This window comes from Phalacrocorax aristotelis, chromosome 5, assembly GCF_949628215.1.
Source record: "Phalacrocorax aristotelis chromosome 5, bGulAri2.1, whole genome shotgun sequence".
NCBI classification, from domain to species: Eukaryota; Metazoa; Chordata; class Aves; order Suliformes; family Phalacrocoracidae; genus Phalacrocorax; species Phalacrocorax aristotelis.
The window spans coordinates 68794361-68812840 of record NC_134280.1 but is presented as its reverse complement, the minus strand read 5'-3'; the positions used below and the strand labels follow the sequence as shown (position 1 = coordinate 68812840).

Here is an 18480-nt window from a genome sequence, read left to right as displayed (position 1 = left end):
CTGAGACCTGTGCTTGCTTGAGCTGCATCCTCAACATCACTGAGAAATATCAGTGCTTTCAGAGCTGGCTGAGTCTTTTCAGGATAAATCTTTTCTCCAGATGGATATTTCCAGACTCTCAGTGATCTGTCATGAGGCTTTTTTCCCCTCTACTCTTTTTAACTGCAGGTTTATGGAATTTTATTGAGTGCCATAGCTACATCATTGTCTGTCTGCTGGATTTATCTGTGGCCTGGCCGTTCCTAATTCAAATTTAATATATTTATGTCTGAATTCTTTTATTTTACAACCCTATCCTATTGTTACCATGCCGCATCAGGAACAGAACTTGATACACTTAGTTCAATGAGCTGTGTCTTTGAAAAGGTCTGCAATAAAATAAGTTCTGGGATCTCTTGTCTGAGAGATCTTAATACCTTTCTCTTCTGTCTACAGCTGCCTCACCAGTCAAGAATAGGTATATAGGAATAATAAAAGTAGACCCTGATTCATTTGCCTTGAGAGAGAATAATGCTGTAATCATACATTCATGTTTAACAGTACAAATATCCACTCAGAGTATCCCTGGAGTCAACAGGGTGATTGCAGAAAGATGTATCAGTGAGCATACTCCAGTCCCACCCCCATGCAATAATGCCATTGATTTTTATTTTTTCCCCCTCGAGCTATTTTGATATAAATATACTGATTAAATATAGGGAAACACAAGAAAGCCTTACACTGAACTGTGCCATTACAGCATTGCTTGTTCAGAGTGGACATAAAAATGTGTCCCTCTTTGTTTTAAAGAAAAGAAATTTGCTATTGATGAAAGATTAGTTCGGTAGATTCATTAGAAGCATAAGCAGGCTATAAATGGATAAATCAGCTTCCTTCACCAACGCTAAGGAGAGAAGCTGTATTTCTGCCTGTTTCAGTCTTTGACCAGTTAATGTCAGACTCAACTGTGATTTTGAGATGCTCGTTCACAAGGAAGATGGAATGAACAGCCCTATTTCAGAGGCCAGTAAGCTACAATCAACATGTATCTATTGACTAAAATTAACTGTTCACTGGCGGTGCTGTTCCTGACCTTAGGCAGGATTATGTATTTGTTGAGCCCGTACTAAATTGCTAAATAATTATTTTCCACAGTTTTGAGACTTGAGAACATGTATCATTTAACAGGAGGAGTCAGTAGCTTTATCACACTTGTGGTGAGCAACTTTCACCTTCCTGCCCGTTATGGTGACTTCTCGGCACGTATTACAGCAGCTACATCTAGCCAGAAACACCAGGAACGCTTAGAAACTGCTGACTCTTTAACAGGGTCGGATGCTGTGCGAGTGGGACTCCCTTTACATATGTGCTTCTGGTGTCCTAACTGAAAGACCGAAGTGAGATCCAGGGTGAAATATTTGTCATAGATTTTTATTACTCCGTGTCTGTGTGTCCAGGCATGTTCTGAGCACCATCACGTTGGGTATGTGAAGTGAATTAAAAACAAGTCATGTTAAAGTCAATAGGTGACAGATAGGAGTTACGATTTGGGTTCCTGGAAATATTCCTGCCTTTGCCTGGCATCATCTATTGAGGTATTTTTAAGTCTTGTAATTTTTTTTAATTGTTCCTTTCTTTATAGTTCAAAGATTGCAAAATTGGAATGTGAGGGGTGACCTTGGCAGTAGTGAAGGGAATTAATAGCAGACCCTGAGGATCGAATTCATCCAAGTGTAACTGCTGAACCTGGCAATGCAGTCTACTCTGAATTAGATTTCCCCCCCCTTCCTTTTATGTTGTTTGTATAAACAAACACTGCTCAAATTTTTTTAACTCCGTGTATCTCACACCTGGGAAAGGCTGGCCTTTCTCCCATATTACTGGCTGTAAGCAATTTGTAGTGTCGTTGGAGCGTTTCCAAAGTAGCCTCTATCTTCTGATCTTTCAGTACTGGAGCAGGGGCGTGGTACAAACATAGATTATTTAAATTCTCTGCAAAATGGCAAGGAGAAGAATCTCACTGTATACAAAATTAAGCAGCACAGAGCAGACTTCACGGAGAGTAAAGAGACTGCCTGCTTATGCCAGCCTTGGCACACGGGGAAAGCATTATGGGTAAAAAAGAGCATACACAGTGAAACAAAACTTTATGCTAATGGCTGTATGTGAAGCCATGTGCCAAAAAGTCAGGCTTTTAGGCTGTCTTGAAACCTTGCTGCTTCTTATGCCCTGGTTTCCATGGGCAATAGTTAAGGATGGTCTGAGAAGCCTCAGATGTCACAGACACAAGCATCCAGGGGGACAGGTCCCCTGGCAGGTTAGCAATTCCACGTGGGTCTGGGCAACCGGCTGTAGCTGACCCTGGTTTTGAGCAAGGGAGTTTGGACTAAATGATCTCCTGGGGTGCCTTCCAACTGCAGCTGTTCGGTGCTTTTGAGGCCTAATTACAGTGTTTGTCCCTTAAAGTTGATTTACCTTGTCAGCCTGGTAGCTTCCCAGTCATGGAGAGGTATCAGTACGTTGTTTCCTAGAACTGGCCGTTCAGGTGGACCGCAGGCAGTAGTTGATCCTTACCACCTACCTAGAGAAGTAATAAGGCATTTGACAGTCTGTCCTGTCAGTTACGAAACATTTGTTTGAAAAAACACTGTTTTCTGCTTTCATAGGCATTTTACAGTTGCCCTCAGTGCTTGCTGGAAATCACCGAAAAGACTGTCTTTGACCTAAGCCATTTCTAGCAAATGTCCCCTATTTGTAAAACTGTTTGAAAACTAGACAGATCATCTTTGGCTGTCTTGTTTAGCAGTGAAGAGATGGCAGCCATTGTGCGTGTGTGCGCGCTACCACCCTGCAATTACTGTAACTACAGCTACAGTAATTACTGTAACTACTGTAAAGATGTCCATGTTGAGTTCTTGGCTTCTGCTCTGAAGTTTCCATCTGTTCAGATAAAAAAGAAGGTGCAAGAAAATGAGAGCCTGGCAGCTTAGCTGCCTGGATTCTCACGGCTGGTACAAAGAGAAATCTTCAGTGCCTGTAGGCACCCTGTGTTGTGTATTGTTTATTGTTTGCTGGTTTATGATGAGAAGACTAAGAAGCAGCAAGCTAGCATCAAAAATGAAGGAAGAAGAATCCAGTGAAAGTTAAAACAAAACTGATACACCATGTGTTACTAAAAAGGCATTGTAGAAACACAGAAACGAGTAAGACAAGGTCTTCTGGATTCTTTTTCCACCTGTGGCTGCCCATTGAAATAGCAGAGGTCTGACTGAGAGTCTCAGTTTCTCTTCTTGACTCTGGCTGGTTTGCTGTCATTTAATATCAGCCTGTCTCCATTTTTCCTAGTCATAGATCCTTAAAGACAGTATCATGACACCCATGTAGTGCTCTTGTAACTAATACAAGTGAAAAGCAGTAACTTTGGGGATGAAAGGTTCTGAGCATATTGCAAAGAACGATGATGGTAAGAAGCCAACAAGTTTCTTGTTTTTCAGTAATTACCCTTTCCAATTGAAGTTAATATTATTTCCTATGGGACTAAATTACAGGCCCTCTCTTGCAGAACTTGCCTGTTTCCTGAGGAAGGAGTTAGCTGGTGCTTTAACAAAGGCCATGCTAAACAAAGACGCAATTCTGAGCTTTTGCTGTGCAGCAGCCAGGGCTGGCAGGTTGGGGTTTTTGCTCTTACTGTTCCTGACGTCTTTGTAACAGAGAACTAAGAGCTAAGCTCTTCTGAAGAGTAAATGTTTCTGGGTGTAATTTATGATAATAGCAACAACCATTCTTTCTCTCTGACCTTGTGGAGATTAGAAACCAAGCTTGTCCAGGGGTAATCCTAGGTTGGTATGTCTCTGCTTTGTTTCCTTTTTAAGGGAGACCCTGGCAGCTCGCGCCTCCTTGTCCCATACCTACGAGTGCACGTACCGCCATGACCTGGTGGTCACTTACGAAGCTAAACTGAACTGTTTTCACCACGTTTTTACAGTAAATGCTGAACTGACTGTTTTAAAAAGCACGTCTGCTCTGCAGGACAAATCCTGTTCAAATGAGTTGCATATCTGAGCTGATTCAGCTTCGTGGATTCTTCTGGGGCTGAACAACTTTGTGTTGATACAATGCATGCTGGCCTAACGTGTTTGCTTCGAGAGGAAGGAGGCTGAGCTGTGTTTTGCTCTTACTGCTTATCGGTGTAAATCTGCAGTGATGCTGCTGAAAGGGGTAGTTTCAGTCTGGAGTCAAGCTACTGGGAACTCCAGTTCCACTGAAGAGTTTGTACCTGAAGTTTGTTCTTCTGTGGATTAGAAAGTATATCGTAATGGCTAGAGAACAGAGGGGGAAGACAGAACCTGTAAGTTTTTGTTCCTAGGCTTGCTGGAAAACTCTCTGCTGCTGTAAAGAATTCACTCAGCCATTCTTCACCTCTTCAGCTTCCTTCAGAAGTGCAAAAGATCCTTCCAGAGAAACACGGGCTGCTTCTGAGCCAGGTGCTTCAGAATTGATAGGCTTTTTTAGTAGGAAAGCATGAGTTGTCCATGATGCAGCACTGGGGGAAGATAGTTAAGCGAGTTCAGAGGAATATAAGCGTATTAGCATGAAATCACAACAGGTCTACTAATGTAACTAATCTAACCTGCTCAGAATGTATCTCGTTGTAATTACATTGCTTCCAGCATCCAGCCTGTGTGTTTAAGAGTTACCTCTGTGCAGCACTGCAGTGTGCCAGGTAGTTGGTGCTCGGTTCCCTGTTGTGGCTGCCAAATTACTCAGGAAGGATCTCTCTGAAGAGCCGATGCATTAGAACATCACAGAAACATATGTTCCTTAAATGACTTTCCATCTGGGCATCCCATTCTTCCATAAGAAGTTACAATAGTTTAATTAACTCACTTTGGAACCTCTTTTAGTTTGCTAAACTGTCTGTGTTGAGACACTCAATATACTTAAGGGTAAGTGGCCAAACTAACTTAATCTGACTGTACACGGGGAAGGGGCGTTTGCCCCGTATAGTGATGTGTTACAGTTTTGGCTATGTGCGGCTTTACTCACATACTCAGGGCTCAGAGGTACCTGATGTGAAGAAAGGCAAACGAAAATGAGTTTATTTCTCAAATAATTTTGTTTCTTCAGTTTTCTTTGAGGTAAAAACTCTGGGAAGAAAGATATCAATTTCCCATGTTTCGTAAACATTTTGTTGATTACTCCTCCGTCATGTTTGGAACGCAGAGCACTGGGTGTTGATAGAAAGGTTTACTCAAGCAACAGGTAATGAAGCGTAGAGAAGATTAGTATTTTAAATGAGCTTTTTTCCCTCAACTAGCTGAAAAAAAATTGTGCATGTTGTGCTTGGTGTTAGAGTTGGTGCATGTTTAACTTTGTCATTTTTAACATAGCATTCATCAATGCTTCTGTGGTTTTAGATCTGCTTTCTGGCAGCAGAATTTTAACGGGGCTGAGAAGAAAAAAAATTCCTTGTAATTCGGTATTAGAAACAAAAATTATCATCTTGTCACGCTAGTCATTAGCGGAGTGGGTAGCTGGAGCTTGAAATTCCTCCGTGCGTTCCTGTAGTAACCACAGTGCTTCACCCTCTGCAATGGTCAAAGTGAAGCAGGTTGGGCCTGTTGCAAGAACGGGTTTTAGCTGTGCGTAAGAAAACTCCGTTCTCTTACCCCCCCATTACAGTATTTATCTCATCTAGTAACATAAGGCTATTGAAGTGTGCCCTTTTAGAGAGCAAGATGGGGTAAGAGATAACCTTGATACACAGAGTTGTATGACAGCTGGGTTTTTTAATCTACCTCCTGGTCTGTCCTGCAGATGTCACGGGTACAAACAAGCATTGCTAGTGTCCTATTCAGTCATTTGCAAACTCAGCATAAAATCTGCAACTCTGTGGTTCAGAGTACATGAGATATAAAACTTGGGTAGAGTAACGAATTGCTTTGTAGGAAAGCATTGCTTATGCCGCTGTGCATGCTGCTGGCCTCCTGTTTGTGCTAGGAGGCTCGGCAGCTGCGTGTGGTGGTGTCGAGATTTGACCGTCAGTGCCTTTACCTTTCTCCTTTGCAAGATTCCCCCTACTTCTGGTGCAGAATGGGCATGTGTCTTGAGGAATGGTTGAAGTTACCTGCTAGCTTCTGCAATGCATATGTGGATAACATTGTCCTCCTGGAGAAACTGGGAGAGCGGTTAAGTGACTTAGCTTTATGGGCCAACAGCGTTTGAAAGACTTGAGACCAGACTTGTCAAAGTTCATGATATTTTGACAGCTATGGCTATTGTCTGCAGCACGCAAATTCATTATAATAGCGGCTCTACAACTCTGGCCTTAGATCTGTGGACCTTTTTCTAAGAGAAACCAACACAGTTATGGTTCAGTAGAGATGTCGGGAGGCTACTGATACCTGAGGTGGCAAAATCCTCTTAGCTTAACTTTGTGTGTGCCCTGTCTGTATCGTTCTTGATTAGATCAAACTGTTCCCTGCTGAAAAATATCCTGCAGGTATATCCTGAGGTATTGGAACATAATATTATTATTTTAAAATCACTGAAAGTTCATACGCTGTAACAGTCCAAGCAAGAGACTGTTCAGCAGCCGTGCAGGCAGATCTAAGTAACCGTGCTGAAAGCAGAGTTAATAGCTGGAATCTGTGGCATCTGCTGAGAAGGGCTACAGCTCCAAATGTTGAAATTTAATGCATGCGTGCTCTAAATTTAGGATATTTGGAAACGGAAAGAATTTGAGCTTTACCAGTTAAGTCCACTTATCAGAATCCCATAGCTAAGTTCTGCCTGCTGTTTGTAGTGCTGCTTAGGTTCATGGATACCCACTGATACGACCATAAAAATCACGGTGATAGAAGCATAAAGAGTTTGAAACTGTGAGATTACACAATATTAAACACAAAATGGAAGAGTGAGGGGGTTTCTAGTCTGGCATAGAAGGACAGAATTCATCACAACAGTGGTTTTCTTTATATTTAGGACAATTCTGTTGCTTATATTTCTCATATCTATACACTTACATTACACTATTTATTTAATTATCTAAGGTAAAATGCAAACATACAACTCATTGCGCTTTCCAGTAAAGGACCGAAACGTCTTCATTCACCACTGGTACCAAACACCTTTGGATGAAACCGCACTCTCTTTTCCTTTCTGCCCAGCAACTCTTCAATATTTTGAGACAAAAACTGAGGAACAAAACAGAAGCTCCTTGGAGATGATGGTGAAATATGTTCAATGAGCAGCTTGCCATTAGGACAAAGTGATGTTCTCTTGCAAAAATAATAACTAAAAAAATGCCTTGCTGGCATCTATTTCATCCAGCAGTGATGTTGCTCCTCCTAATCTTTCATTAAAGACAGATGTTATGTGTCTTACCTGGCACCGACTTAGGGAGACGACTCCTGCCTGTTCATTCCCAAATGCTACGTCCTGTGGGCTTGATTCCCTTTTATTCAAGAAAATGGACTCTTCAATTTTGGCTGTTCTGTTGAGACTTTCTGTGATTGTAATACAGCAGCCAGAACCGGGATTGTATAATCACACTGTTGGGTGGAGTGGGTACCTGATTTGAGTGCACGCATTACGTTACTGTACCCAAGAGAGCTCCAAAATCGGTTCTTTTCATCTGTACATCTTGGCATGCTCCTCATGCCTTCATGCTAAATTAGTTTCTGGAACTTCTCAGATGCCAGGAATGTGAAAAGCCAAAAGATTACTTAGGTGTTCATTAAGAGGACCCTGACGTCAGCACCAGGTGAGACTCACGTCATACGACGGCCCTGCTCACGGTGGTGTGGCGTGGCGCTGAAGTGTAACATCAGGCAAGCCATTAGAAAAATAGAAGTTTCATCAACTTTTTTGTAGTCCTGAAAATGAAAGAATCCGTTTTTAACCTTGAAATGTTTAGCCTCTGGTTTAGATACCATAATACCATAATATTAGATATATTAGATACCATAATACCATAATAATACCAAAATAATGGTTTAGATACCATTATTTTGTGTTTGAAAATTTCTCTTTTGAAACATTAGTTAGGTTTTGGCTTGCGCTGCAAGGTAAATATGAAACATTTCCCTACTCATTGTGAAAACCCTTTGCTTTGGTGAGGATTGTCTCTGTTTAGCTGAACAAACTTTTGCAGTTCTAATTAATTAAACAGTTTTCAGTATTCCAGGGCTGCACAAAAATATTTATCTTTCTGGCTCTTTGTTCACACAGATGTAACTCGGGAGCTTCAGGCAATTTTCGTAAGCATGGCAATGTTCTGCCTTCAGGATTTTACAACTGGGCCCTGAAAATTAGTTCTGTGATTTAATCTGGCAGATCGGTTTTGGCTTCAGAATCAACATATGTTTTTAACATATGCATGTTGGCAAATCATATTGAAGTCGTAACTAAGAGGCCTGTTATCTCAATTCTACTAGTGCTTTTGGGAATTAAGTATAATGGGCAAAAAAATGATGAGGGAGGAGTAGTAACAGCACTGGATAGTGAAGAACCACACTGACCCCGGATAAATCTGCTTGCAGATAGCAATGGTTTTTTCAGTTTGCCAGCGTCACTGCTGGAATGAACCATAGGAGTTACCTCTCGGTTTTTCTGCCCACAGGATCAAGGCTAATCCAAGAATAGCAGACAACCCATTCTGGCTCTCTGCCCGTGTTTATCTCTGCCTATTACAGGCTCGTTTCTTTAACACATGTAGTTTGTATTCATGTCCCATTCTGGTGTTTTCCTTTGCAGGAGCAGTTGTCGCACGTGGCAAGGTTTCCTCGGGTCGGTCTCCTTGGGGCGGGTCGTGGGTAGCGGGCCTCCAAATGTCAGACTGCTTTGGGGGGGAACACGACATGCCGGCCATTTCTGGTCCTGCAAGTCTCCTGCACCCTTTTCACCAACTAACTCAGCAAATCCCCAAGAACGGCCTTTCTCTTTTCTTATTTTCTGTTAGTCAATGGTGCTAATTAAAAAAAAAAAAAGGTTGTAGTATTTAAAACAAGGACATAAAGGGACTTTTTAAGATTTTCCACGTAAGTTGATTTTGAAGTTTGAGGCGCAGTTTGTGACCTGACCTGCTGCGTAACTCAGCACAAGCACATTTGGGCTTTTAGAAACTTAAACTGCAAAAGCAGAAATGACAGGCAGCAATTTCTGAGGGGCGTGCAGATGCAAAGCATCCTTTCTGCGGGTTTGGGTAGGCCTGCAGGGCAGCAGCGAGACGTATTCCCACCCCACCTGCCCAGCAGGCGCAAGCACTGCTTCCTTCAGAGCATCTGGTGTGAAAGGGCTGGGCCACAGCTAGATCTTGTCCAGAAAGCGCTTTGTGCTTGCAGAATGGAAGGCTTGCAAACCAGGGTAGTCACCTTTCTATAAGAGCTGGGAAAGGCTTAACAGATCTGATGGAAATGACCTGGCCAGAGCCACCGTTCTGTGGTGGGAAGAGCTTGTGTCTCAGTGACGATGTGAAGATGCTCTCGGCAGGTCAGAGATGGCGTTTGAGGCCCAGGTCCTTCAGGGGAGATCTGTAGAACTGACCTCTGCAAGTCTGGTGGTACAATCTGACGCACACAGGTCACTGGCAAGTGCTATTTTCTGTGCCCAATTCAGCAGATGTAACAGCAAGTCAGTCCTCATAGCTGCATCTGATCTTGCAAGGGATTTAAACATATAGCTATATATTAATTGAAGTCAAGGCTGCAGTTTTGTCCAGAGTCATGCAAGAGTAGTTCATGTCCCGGATTGTTTGCCATAGTTTTCAGCTTACAGGAAGTTTTAGGACATCGAGGAGTTGGGGGGAGCAAGAGGAGCATGATCAGTGGTTTCCCTTCCTCCGCGTTTCTTCTGTTGAGGTGGCTACTCGCAGTGCCTGTCAGGGATCAAACAGCTTGGTGTGCATCTGGGGGAAGCAGATGGAAGGCAGTCACATCCTTGACCACGTAACTCTGACCATATTGTTGTAGTTAAAACTATCATGTATATCTATCTGAGTCTTATCATCAACTATATACAGTTGAAGTTGGTTTTAATTATTTTCTGTCTGTCTAGAAACCAAGAGTTCCTTCTGCCACAGCACACAGATGTTACAAATATGTTTTTCTAATGAGACACATGGCACATTCCAGAGCAGCACAAGTACTTGTTTTCAGCCTGAAAATGGAATCTTTCCCCTGTCATCAAAACAGTTTGTAAAATGTGATTATAATAAATAAACCACAGACTTTTCTAAGATTCAGAGTGAGTTCCTGATGATTACTTCATGGGCCCTTTTTTTTTTTTGTGAGCTTGAATTTACTTTTTACTTCGATTTGCAGTTAACATGAAGTACAACCTGTCTGATGCTGCACCTTATTTCTAAGCGCGGTTTGCAGCGAGGGTGGAAAAGGTGGTATTTCTGTCTGTGGTTGCTAAGAGAGATCAGAGCTGCCAGTCCTAGATTTAAACTGTTCTTGTACCATTTTATATTCTATAAGCAGAGGAAACTGTGAAGGCAGATTTAGTGGAGAAAAGATCCCAATAAATATAATACCAACCAGATGTTTTTTATTCCATTAGTGTCTGACTGAAGGATAACTTGCTAAACTGTGGAAGTTAGTGTCATGGCATATCCAAGCCAAGACCTTAGTACCTTTATAACGATCCACTAAAAACTGAGAACTTTTATCTTCTTAGATGTGAGCCAGTCATTGTTTCAAGGGAATTCAGAGGAAAACTTTCTTTGTGGGCCAGTTGGCTGTGATTAAATTTCCTCCTCCTTTTCTGTGAAGATCTGGGAGTGTCTGCTTTGAAAGACGTGGCATTTGTTGAGATGATTCTTGAATCAGATCCAGCATGATAATTCCTATCTTTTCTCTGTAAATGTGGGAGGTTTTTGGAAATTCAGTAGAATATTTTCAATCTGAAAGGCTCCTGACTTAGACTGGTTGTGTTTCGGAGCAAAGATTTTGTGGGTTTTTTTTTTTTAAAATCATAATTTCTGATGTTATTTTATTCATGTATAACTATATACTCAGACCTTTTTTTTTTTTTTTCTGTAGCTTGAAGAGGGGTTTAGTGTTTGAGAATCCGAACTGTAAATATGCCACTGTTTTCCACATCAACATGACATGGTTTAGGTTTTGGATGCTCTGTCTTGCCTCAGAGTCTTTTCCTTTCTCCAATTAATGAGACTTCGCTGTTTTCTTTTTGACTCTGTTGCCATCCTTGGGATTTTTCCATCTTGGTGTCAAGTTCAAACAACGCATCTCCTTCTAGCCACCCTCCTACCTGATTCACCCTTTTGTTGCAGATTAGTCTTATTCCCACCATTTTTCCCCTACATAGTTCTGCTTATTGCATGTGGGTCTCCCAGGACCCCTAACTAGGAGCATTGAAAAGCTAGGAAGAAGCTGGCTTGGCTTACTCGGCAATCCAGCAAGCACCCCCAGTATCTCTGCTAGTCACCTTACTCCATGTGCACACACACAATGTGACTTTTAAGCTTATTCCTTCAAAAAAAAAAACAAATGAAGAGAGATCAGGTGAGGCTAGGCTATAGCTTTTTATAGCTGTTCTTAACTCGCTCTGTGGTAGCGACTTTGGGTTCTGTCATTTTAGGGTAAAATGGGACTGAACCACAGAGTTTGATTCCAGCATTAAACTCAAACATCAGCTCACTGCACTGCACTGCAAGCCTTGCTTTTTCAGTCCCTTGCAAAAAACCACAATGATCTCTAAAGATCTGGGGTTCTTCTCTGCAGGTAGCCTCTGTATAGTTTCAGTAAATCCAATATTGGATTTACTCAGTTGGAGTTGTCGTGGCTTACCCTACTCTAACCACAGGTATTCCGATATTTACATGTGTTTTGTGATGCTAAAGTTTACATGTGTTTGAAATGTTAGCAGGGGCTTATAGAGCAGTTGTTACAGAGGAAGGGAAGAGAAAGCTTGTCTAGTCAAACCATTTAGAAGAACGTGGGACAGGCTGGATGGGAGACTGCCCGTTGCACGTGTGGCTCAGGACCGGCTCGGACTGCCAAGAGGGAGACAAATTTTGCCGTTCTCACCTGCTGCCATTAGGACAGTATTTTCTTTCCTGCTTTAGAAGAAGGAGATTCTTGTTCAGAAGAATAAGGGTTTCTTTCTTGCTGTTGCTGTCACTGTTGGCTCCCTCTTTGTTTTGCTGGAGCAAAAGAGAAAGAGATGAAAAACAGCCCAGGAGGAGAAGAGAGGTGGCTGCAGGGCAAATGTCGTCTCCTCCCCTTGCCCCTTCCTTCTGCAGTCTTGTCACTGGACCCTCCTGGGGACCCAGGCGGGAGGGAGGAATTTGATGGCGTGGCTGTTTCTTCTGGGAGGACCTGCTGTTTTCACCTGAGACAGCAGGTGTTCCTCACCTCTGAAAGTCAAGCTCCAAGTGTGTTGTTCTAGCATTCAGTGCAGAGGAAGGATGACACAATTTTCTAACTCCTCTGGAGCTCTTTCGTTTTTGCATACAGTTAACTTCCCTCTGCCAAAAATGGCTTGGCCCCTGCGCTCTTAAAAACCCTCAGACAAGCTCACTTTGGGGACTAGTTTCTTTGTGAGGCATGAGTTAACACTGAGAGTCTGGGATCCCGCGGCACCTCCTCAAGGGCTGCCGCACATGATCGCCACACGCCGGTCGTGTCCTAGGCTGTTCTAATCAAATGAGCGTAGTACATATTCCAAGACAAAGTTACAGCTTGCTATAAATCCTCTGCCAAGTGCTGCTGCCACCGTCCTTCTTGGTTATGTCTAAATAAAACAAGTTTTAGTTCAAATGAGGGGAAAAAGCCCACGATAGAGTCCGTTCTTTCTCCGAGCACGTCTCGCCCAGCTCCAGGCTGATCCCCTTGGGAGTGGAACAGCTGTCCAGTTCTAAACAGAAAATTTCAAAGAACCGATGGATAAAATATTGACAGCACATGGCCATATCGGACGTTACTGCTATCCTTTACAAGGTGTGTAGTGGATGAGCAGTGTCCATCTTCCTTTCCACTGCTGTGTACTTCCCCAGTTTACATGTGGCATCACTTGAAGACAACTTCGTGGCAAGAAACTGGACAAAGCAACGGTGGCATTCTTCTTCCTAGAAATCAGAGGGTATGTGTCCCTAGTGAACCGCTGCTGCGAGTATGACAGCTTCCCAGGGATGGATCACTTCATGTGCAGGGTTTAATGAGCTGCCAAATGCTTCTAAATGTCAGAAAGTCCAGAGGAAAATGCACAGCACAGAACACGGCACAGACAGAAATGTAGAGACAGAAATTAATTCTTTAGCTTGCAGCATCTCCCATTTAATTTTCCATGAAGGTTTCTCCCCTTCCCCTCCTCCAGTGTTTTTCAGAGTGTGAAATGATCAGTGTTTCCCCAGAGGCAGAGAGACGCCCAGGTTAAGGGCCACAGGGATAAGAATTGCGTTTATTTGCTAGAAAATGAATAATTGCATCTGTTTTCTTAGTGCAATGCGGCCCAATGTTGGCGCTTCATTCAGCTGAACTGCATCTCTCTCTCTCTGCTTAGATCGCGATAATACTGCTTATCTGATGCCGTGTCAGTGAGCTAAGTAAGATAGCGCCGCTCCTGCGAGCATGCCCGTGGTGTGAATAAAGGAAATAGTGAGATAAAAGAAGTGTGTGCGTGTGTGTCGGGGGGAGAGTAGAAAGCCCGTCCTCAAAGTAGAAATTTTCAAGACAAGTAAAGCTTTTACAGCAAAATAGAAGTTGAAGTCGTTACAGTCACTCCTGATAGAAAGATTTATCCAACTTGGGAATGCGAGTGGTGGGGTTTGGACAAATTAGGATGGCAGTATGAGGGAAACATCCTTCCTGATATTTCTTTTTGCAATCCAAAGTCTGCTGTCCTTCAGGCACAGGGCAACAAGGCAGTCTGTTGAGCTGTGGGTTTTAAAGCCTTTGGAAAAATCGTTTGAGATTAAAAAAAATAAACAAAAAACCCAAATCTTTCTCCTTCCTCCCAAACCAGGTTTTCCACATTCCGGGTCTGCTTGTGCATGCAAGCCATTTATAACCCTGGCACACGTGAATTTTTTACAGAATGGAAATTTCTCCATGGTACGTGTAATTTCTGGTGCAGACTCAGTGCTATTTTCTGTTGGCTGACCACAGTCTCTTGCTGCCCCGAGCCGTGTGTAACAGTTAGCAAGGTTTGGCTCGTTACCTGGTGGGACGATCAGGACTCTGCTGGATCCACGCAGGTCTCTGCCCAGTAGCGTTCCCACCATGAAAGTGTCAGGGAAGATGTGATGTGGCCTAAAAGAGTTATCTGCCCCGAAAGGTTGTAGATATAATCATTTGTAAGATGAGTTTTTGTGTTGCTCCTGAGATGTTTACGCTGTCTAACTTTTGAGTATTCAATTTTGGTGCTTTTAGCCTGCCTCTCTGTCCTCACCATGTCTCGGGAGCTTTGAACCCTACACTAGAGGCTCTGCTGGGTAGGTAGAAAGTCTAGATAGTTAATTTAGGCTCCTCCTTTAAGTGCCTCAGTTTAAAAGGTGTAAATGCCTCTTTTGTAGGCCGGGTGAGGGTTGAAGTTCTCTGGGACAGGCTGCTGACAGGCATCTCTCAAACGCCTGCCTCGGATTGCTGCCCTTCCCGTAGGGGAGTCGGGCAACTCTGCATTGGCTGGGCTGGAGGGATTCACCCCATCCCATGTGCGTGGGACAAGTTAGAGAGCCTAGACGGGTTGGGGGATTCACGCTGGATTTCCAGAAAGTCTTTCAACTGATGAGCTACTGGGTAATTTTCTGATATTATGGTTGTTTGACATCGAAGTAAGCTGGTAAAAGCAGTTAAGTAGATGCCCTGTTAAAAACATCCTCGATTGGCAATCCAGGATTGATCGGATGTTTAAAAAGACCTCTGATTTTGTAGATGCTGCTTTGCTACTCAGGAGAAGGAGCAGAGGGGAAAAGAGCGCACGTGTTTGTGAAGAGATAATGGTGGCGTTTTAGAGCACACCTTGCAACCGGCCAAAGGGAAGGCAGATGGCACATATTTGACAGAGTGGAGTTATTCCACCCTGAAGGATGTTCAAAGTCATACAGAGGCAGTTCTGCTTGCAAATCCCATTATTGATAAATGGTTTCTAACGGGATTGGTGCTGCTTACTCTTACTGTGCTCGCATATGTGCGCACACATACACAAGCACAGCTTTGAAAGTGCCTTTCATGTGTTGAGCTGCTTTCATTAATGCCAAAATGATTTTATATTTTCTGGTATGTATCTTTTTTTTCTCTCTGAACTTTGTAAAGGAATTGATACCTTCTTCCCTCAGTTATTTTCTTTTGAATGCTTAAATGAAAAGGGCTTTTTTTTTCCAACGTTAATAAAGTCATTACTGGAAATAGGAAAGGTGTTTTCAATTACAGCCGGCACTTCTGAGCCTTCCACCAGGGTGGCAGGTATCCTTGGGGGAAAAATCAAGCACAAAATGGATCAGTCTGGCTGTATATTGAGAGGAAGGATGAGATATGTTGTGTATGAGGGTGTTATGGTACCCATATATTAATGTGTAATCTCAGTACTGTGTTTATTCTTACAGCAGGAGTAAGAGGGGGCCTCTTCATAAGCGAGTACAAAATGGCTGTTGTGGATATTATTACCTTATTCCTTTATCGCCTTGCAACCCTTCACGTCAAGTAAAACCTCACTGTGTTGGATGCTGTACAAATTAGGAACAGATAGATTGCTTTCCCACAAAGTATTTACAACTTAAGTAATGTACATTTATTCTTGCACAGAGATGTCTCCCTGTTAGTTGTTATCTCGTTGATTCCACTCGTTCCTCCCCGGCAAAACGGTTCATGTTACAACGTAGCTGCATCAGTTCTGCTGCGGTCTGTAGGGTCAGTTGTGCAGAAATGAAGGCCTGAGTTCTGCATGTGGGAAATGCAGGATGCGAAAAGCTGTCGGATAATGATAATGTAACGTAAAACTCAATGGAGGTAGTACTGAATTAGTCCAGTTTAATTGAAGCTTCAAATAATGAACAATATTTTCAGTGTTCCTAAGTAAGCAGTGGAGCAGCCTGTGCATATGGATTATTTAGAATAACAGACACACTCGTTACAAAGGCTGTACTCCTTAGATGAGAGCCCTTCAGACCCAAGGCAAAGCCTTGGCCACTTGAGCTAGAGGGGCCTGACCTAGAGCTAATAGCAGAAGTAGGTCCCTTATATTCAGTCTGGCCCTGTTTCCCACGGGGTAAAATGTTTTGCACGAAACCAGCATGTCCCAGAATGACCCCATTTTGGGTAAGAAGCAGTTCAGATAACCGAGGCTGAGCAGTTCCAGTTCCTTCCACCTGCTGTGACCTGCCAGTCTTGCTGAGCACAGGGACAGAGTTAGCCCCTGCAGGTGGGTGTTATCCATGCCAGCCTCCCACAAGCATGCCCAGGAAGCGATGAAGTGTGCTTTTGCTTGGCAATACAAGATAACGGGCCAATGTTAACTATGATGGATTTTTTTTTCCTTGTTTGCACAGACCCTTCATGCTTCTGCCGCCGCTGATGGAGTGGATGAGAGTGGCTATCACCTACGCCGAGCACCGGCGCAGTTTAACTGTGGACAGCGATGATATCAGACAGACAGCCAGACTGCTCTTACCTGGACTGGACTGCGAGCCCCGGCAGCTCAAGTATGTGCACTAAGTTTTATAAGCAGCTAAAGTAGTTGCAACTTCTTACAATGTTCTTCTTACTGTATTTCATGGGAGCCGGATTCCAAAATACTACGCAGGCAATACATGTTTAACCTTTCAGTACTCCAAGAGATAAAGAAACGTTGGCCAAATGCCGCAGCTGGGGTAGAAAGATTTTGTTTGGCCAAAAGTTACACAGGAGGAATGAGACAGATTGAAATACAGGTATTTGGGGTTTTTTATTCCTCAGCCTTAATTACAAGATTAGTCTTTGCTTTTTGAGGTACCTTGATGAAAAGTATCAGTACCTCTTACAAGTTCCCCTTCATATATATATATATATATCTCTAGAGAACAGGGATTTATAATTAGCTTGGTTCATTAGCACATCATAGTTATTTTACTCAGGTTTGTAGCTCTTTAAGTTGCTGTCATTAGCACCACTTTTGATATCAGGGTTACGTCTTGAAGTTTAGTATAAGGTAAATTCTTGCTTCTTGAGTGAATTTTCTCCCTCGTATATCTGGGGGATAAATGACTGGGCGGGACACATTAATAACAATAAATAATACTTTCTCATGGTCTTAAGTGATGAAATGATCACCTGAAAAGATAAAAATACACCCTTACTCTTAGAATTATTTTTTCATGAACAATAAAAGCAACAAGAGGCTTTTAATCAGGACTCCTGCATCTGGTTTTGTTGCTTTTTACCTTTTCCTTCTGGCAGCCAGAAAGGCTCTTGCTTTTTGCTGCATCTCTGTCTCCCCATTTGTGAACTGAAGGGTAGTGCTTATTACCCACAAAACCTAACACGAAGCTAAATAAGTCGGCGAGCACGCCGGTGCAATTAGATGACTGAATGTTTCGGTGGCTGCCGCTGACTCCTAGTCTTATTCCCAGCTCTCAGTTCCTGCCTTTCTCCTGAGACGTGGTACCTGACTGACTGAGAGTGCTGCCAGTCTTTTTAAAAGTAAAGTTCCACAGATGATCCTCAGCAGTTGGTTAAACCCCTTGGCTTCAGACTGGGAGGGAGCAGCTGAGCTTGGACTTGGTGTCCACAAAGCGGTAGTTGTACACTTATTCCTGGAACACTTTCCTTCTGCCTTTTTTCTGCCAGTGTACGTGTGCTCTGTGTCAATTAAAGCACAGGCTACTCTGGCTTAACGTGTGGAGGGTAGGTGCTAGTGTAGGCAGCTTCATGTGGGCTAAACTAATTTTACATATGTGCCTAATGCTTGCCAAAACCTTTGAAATTCTTTGATGAACAGTACCCCAGAAGACTGACCTAATCACAAGTACTTCCAGTCAGTTCCGTGGTTTTTCTTTCAGTCTCTCCTTTAGGAAAGCTTTTGATTTCAAAACTAAATCCAAACCTTCCACTTCAAAGGCATCCCACCCTCTCGCTGCACTGTTTTTCATGTGCATTAATGTACAAAGCACAGGTAGCCCCTTACTTTATAGATTGTATACCTTAAAAAACAAACAAAAAAGAAGGCGGGGATTTGGGTGCTTGATTTGCCACTTATGTGAGCTAAAAGGAAACGCTTAGAGACAGCCTTTGTGAAAATGGGGTTCATCTCAGTAACTGAAAACTGAAGCCATCATGATACAGCTATGAAATGAAGGTCTCAAGAGAAACCCAGGAAGTCCAAAATAATGTAGGCAATAAATAAAAGTGAGAAGCAGGTATAGAGGGCCTCAGCCCCACCATGCGGGATACTCAGGCATAAGATAATTCAATGGCTGGATTGTTAAGGGTTAGCAGTACTAGCCTAGGGAAGGAGTATGTTAGAGGTGTCTGTCCAGTTTGTTGTTATTACAGAAAGAAAGGC

At 42.9% G+C, this 18480-nt stretch overlaps 1 protein-coding gene across 1 annotated transcript in view; it reads left to right on the top strand.

Moving 5' to 3' along the window:
• ABTB2 (ankyrin repeat and BTB domain containing 2) overlaps positions 1-18480 on the top strand; it is a 135025-nt gene that overhangs the window by 93830 nt on the left and 22715 nt on the right. Inside the window, exon 4 of the mRNA XM_075095032.1 lies at positions 16490-16642. Coding sequence (XP_074951133.1) covers positions 16490-16642 — 153 coding nt within the window. The remainder of the gene's footprint in view (positions 1-16489; positions 16643-18480) is intronic.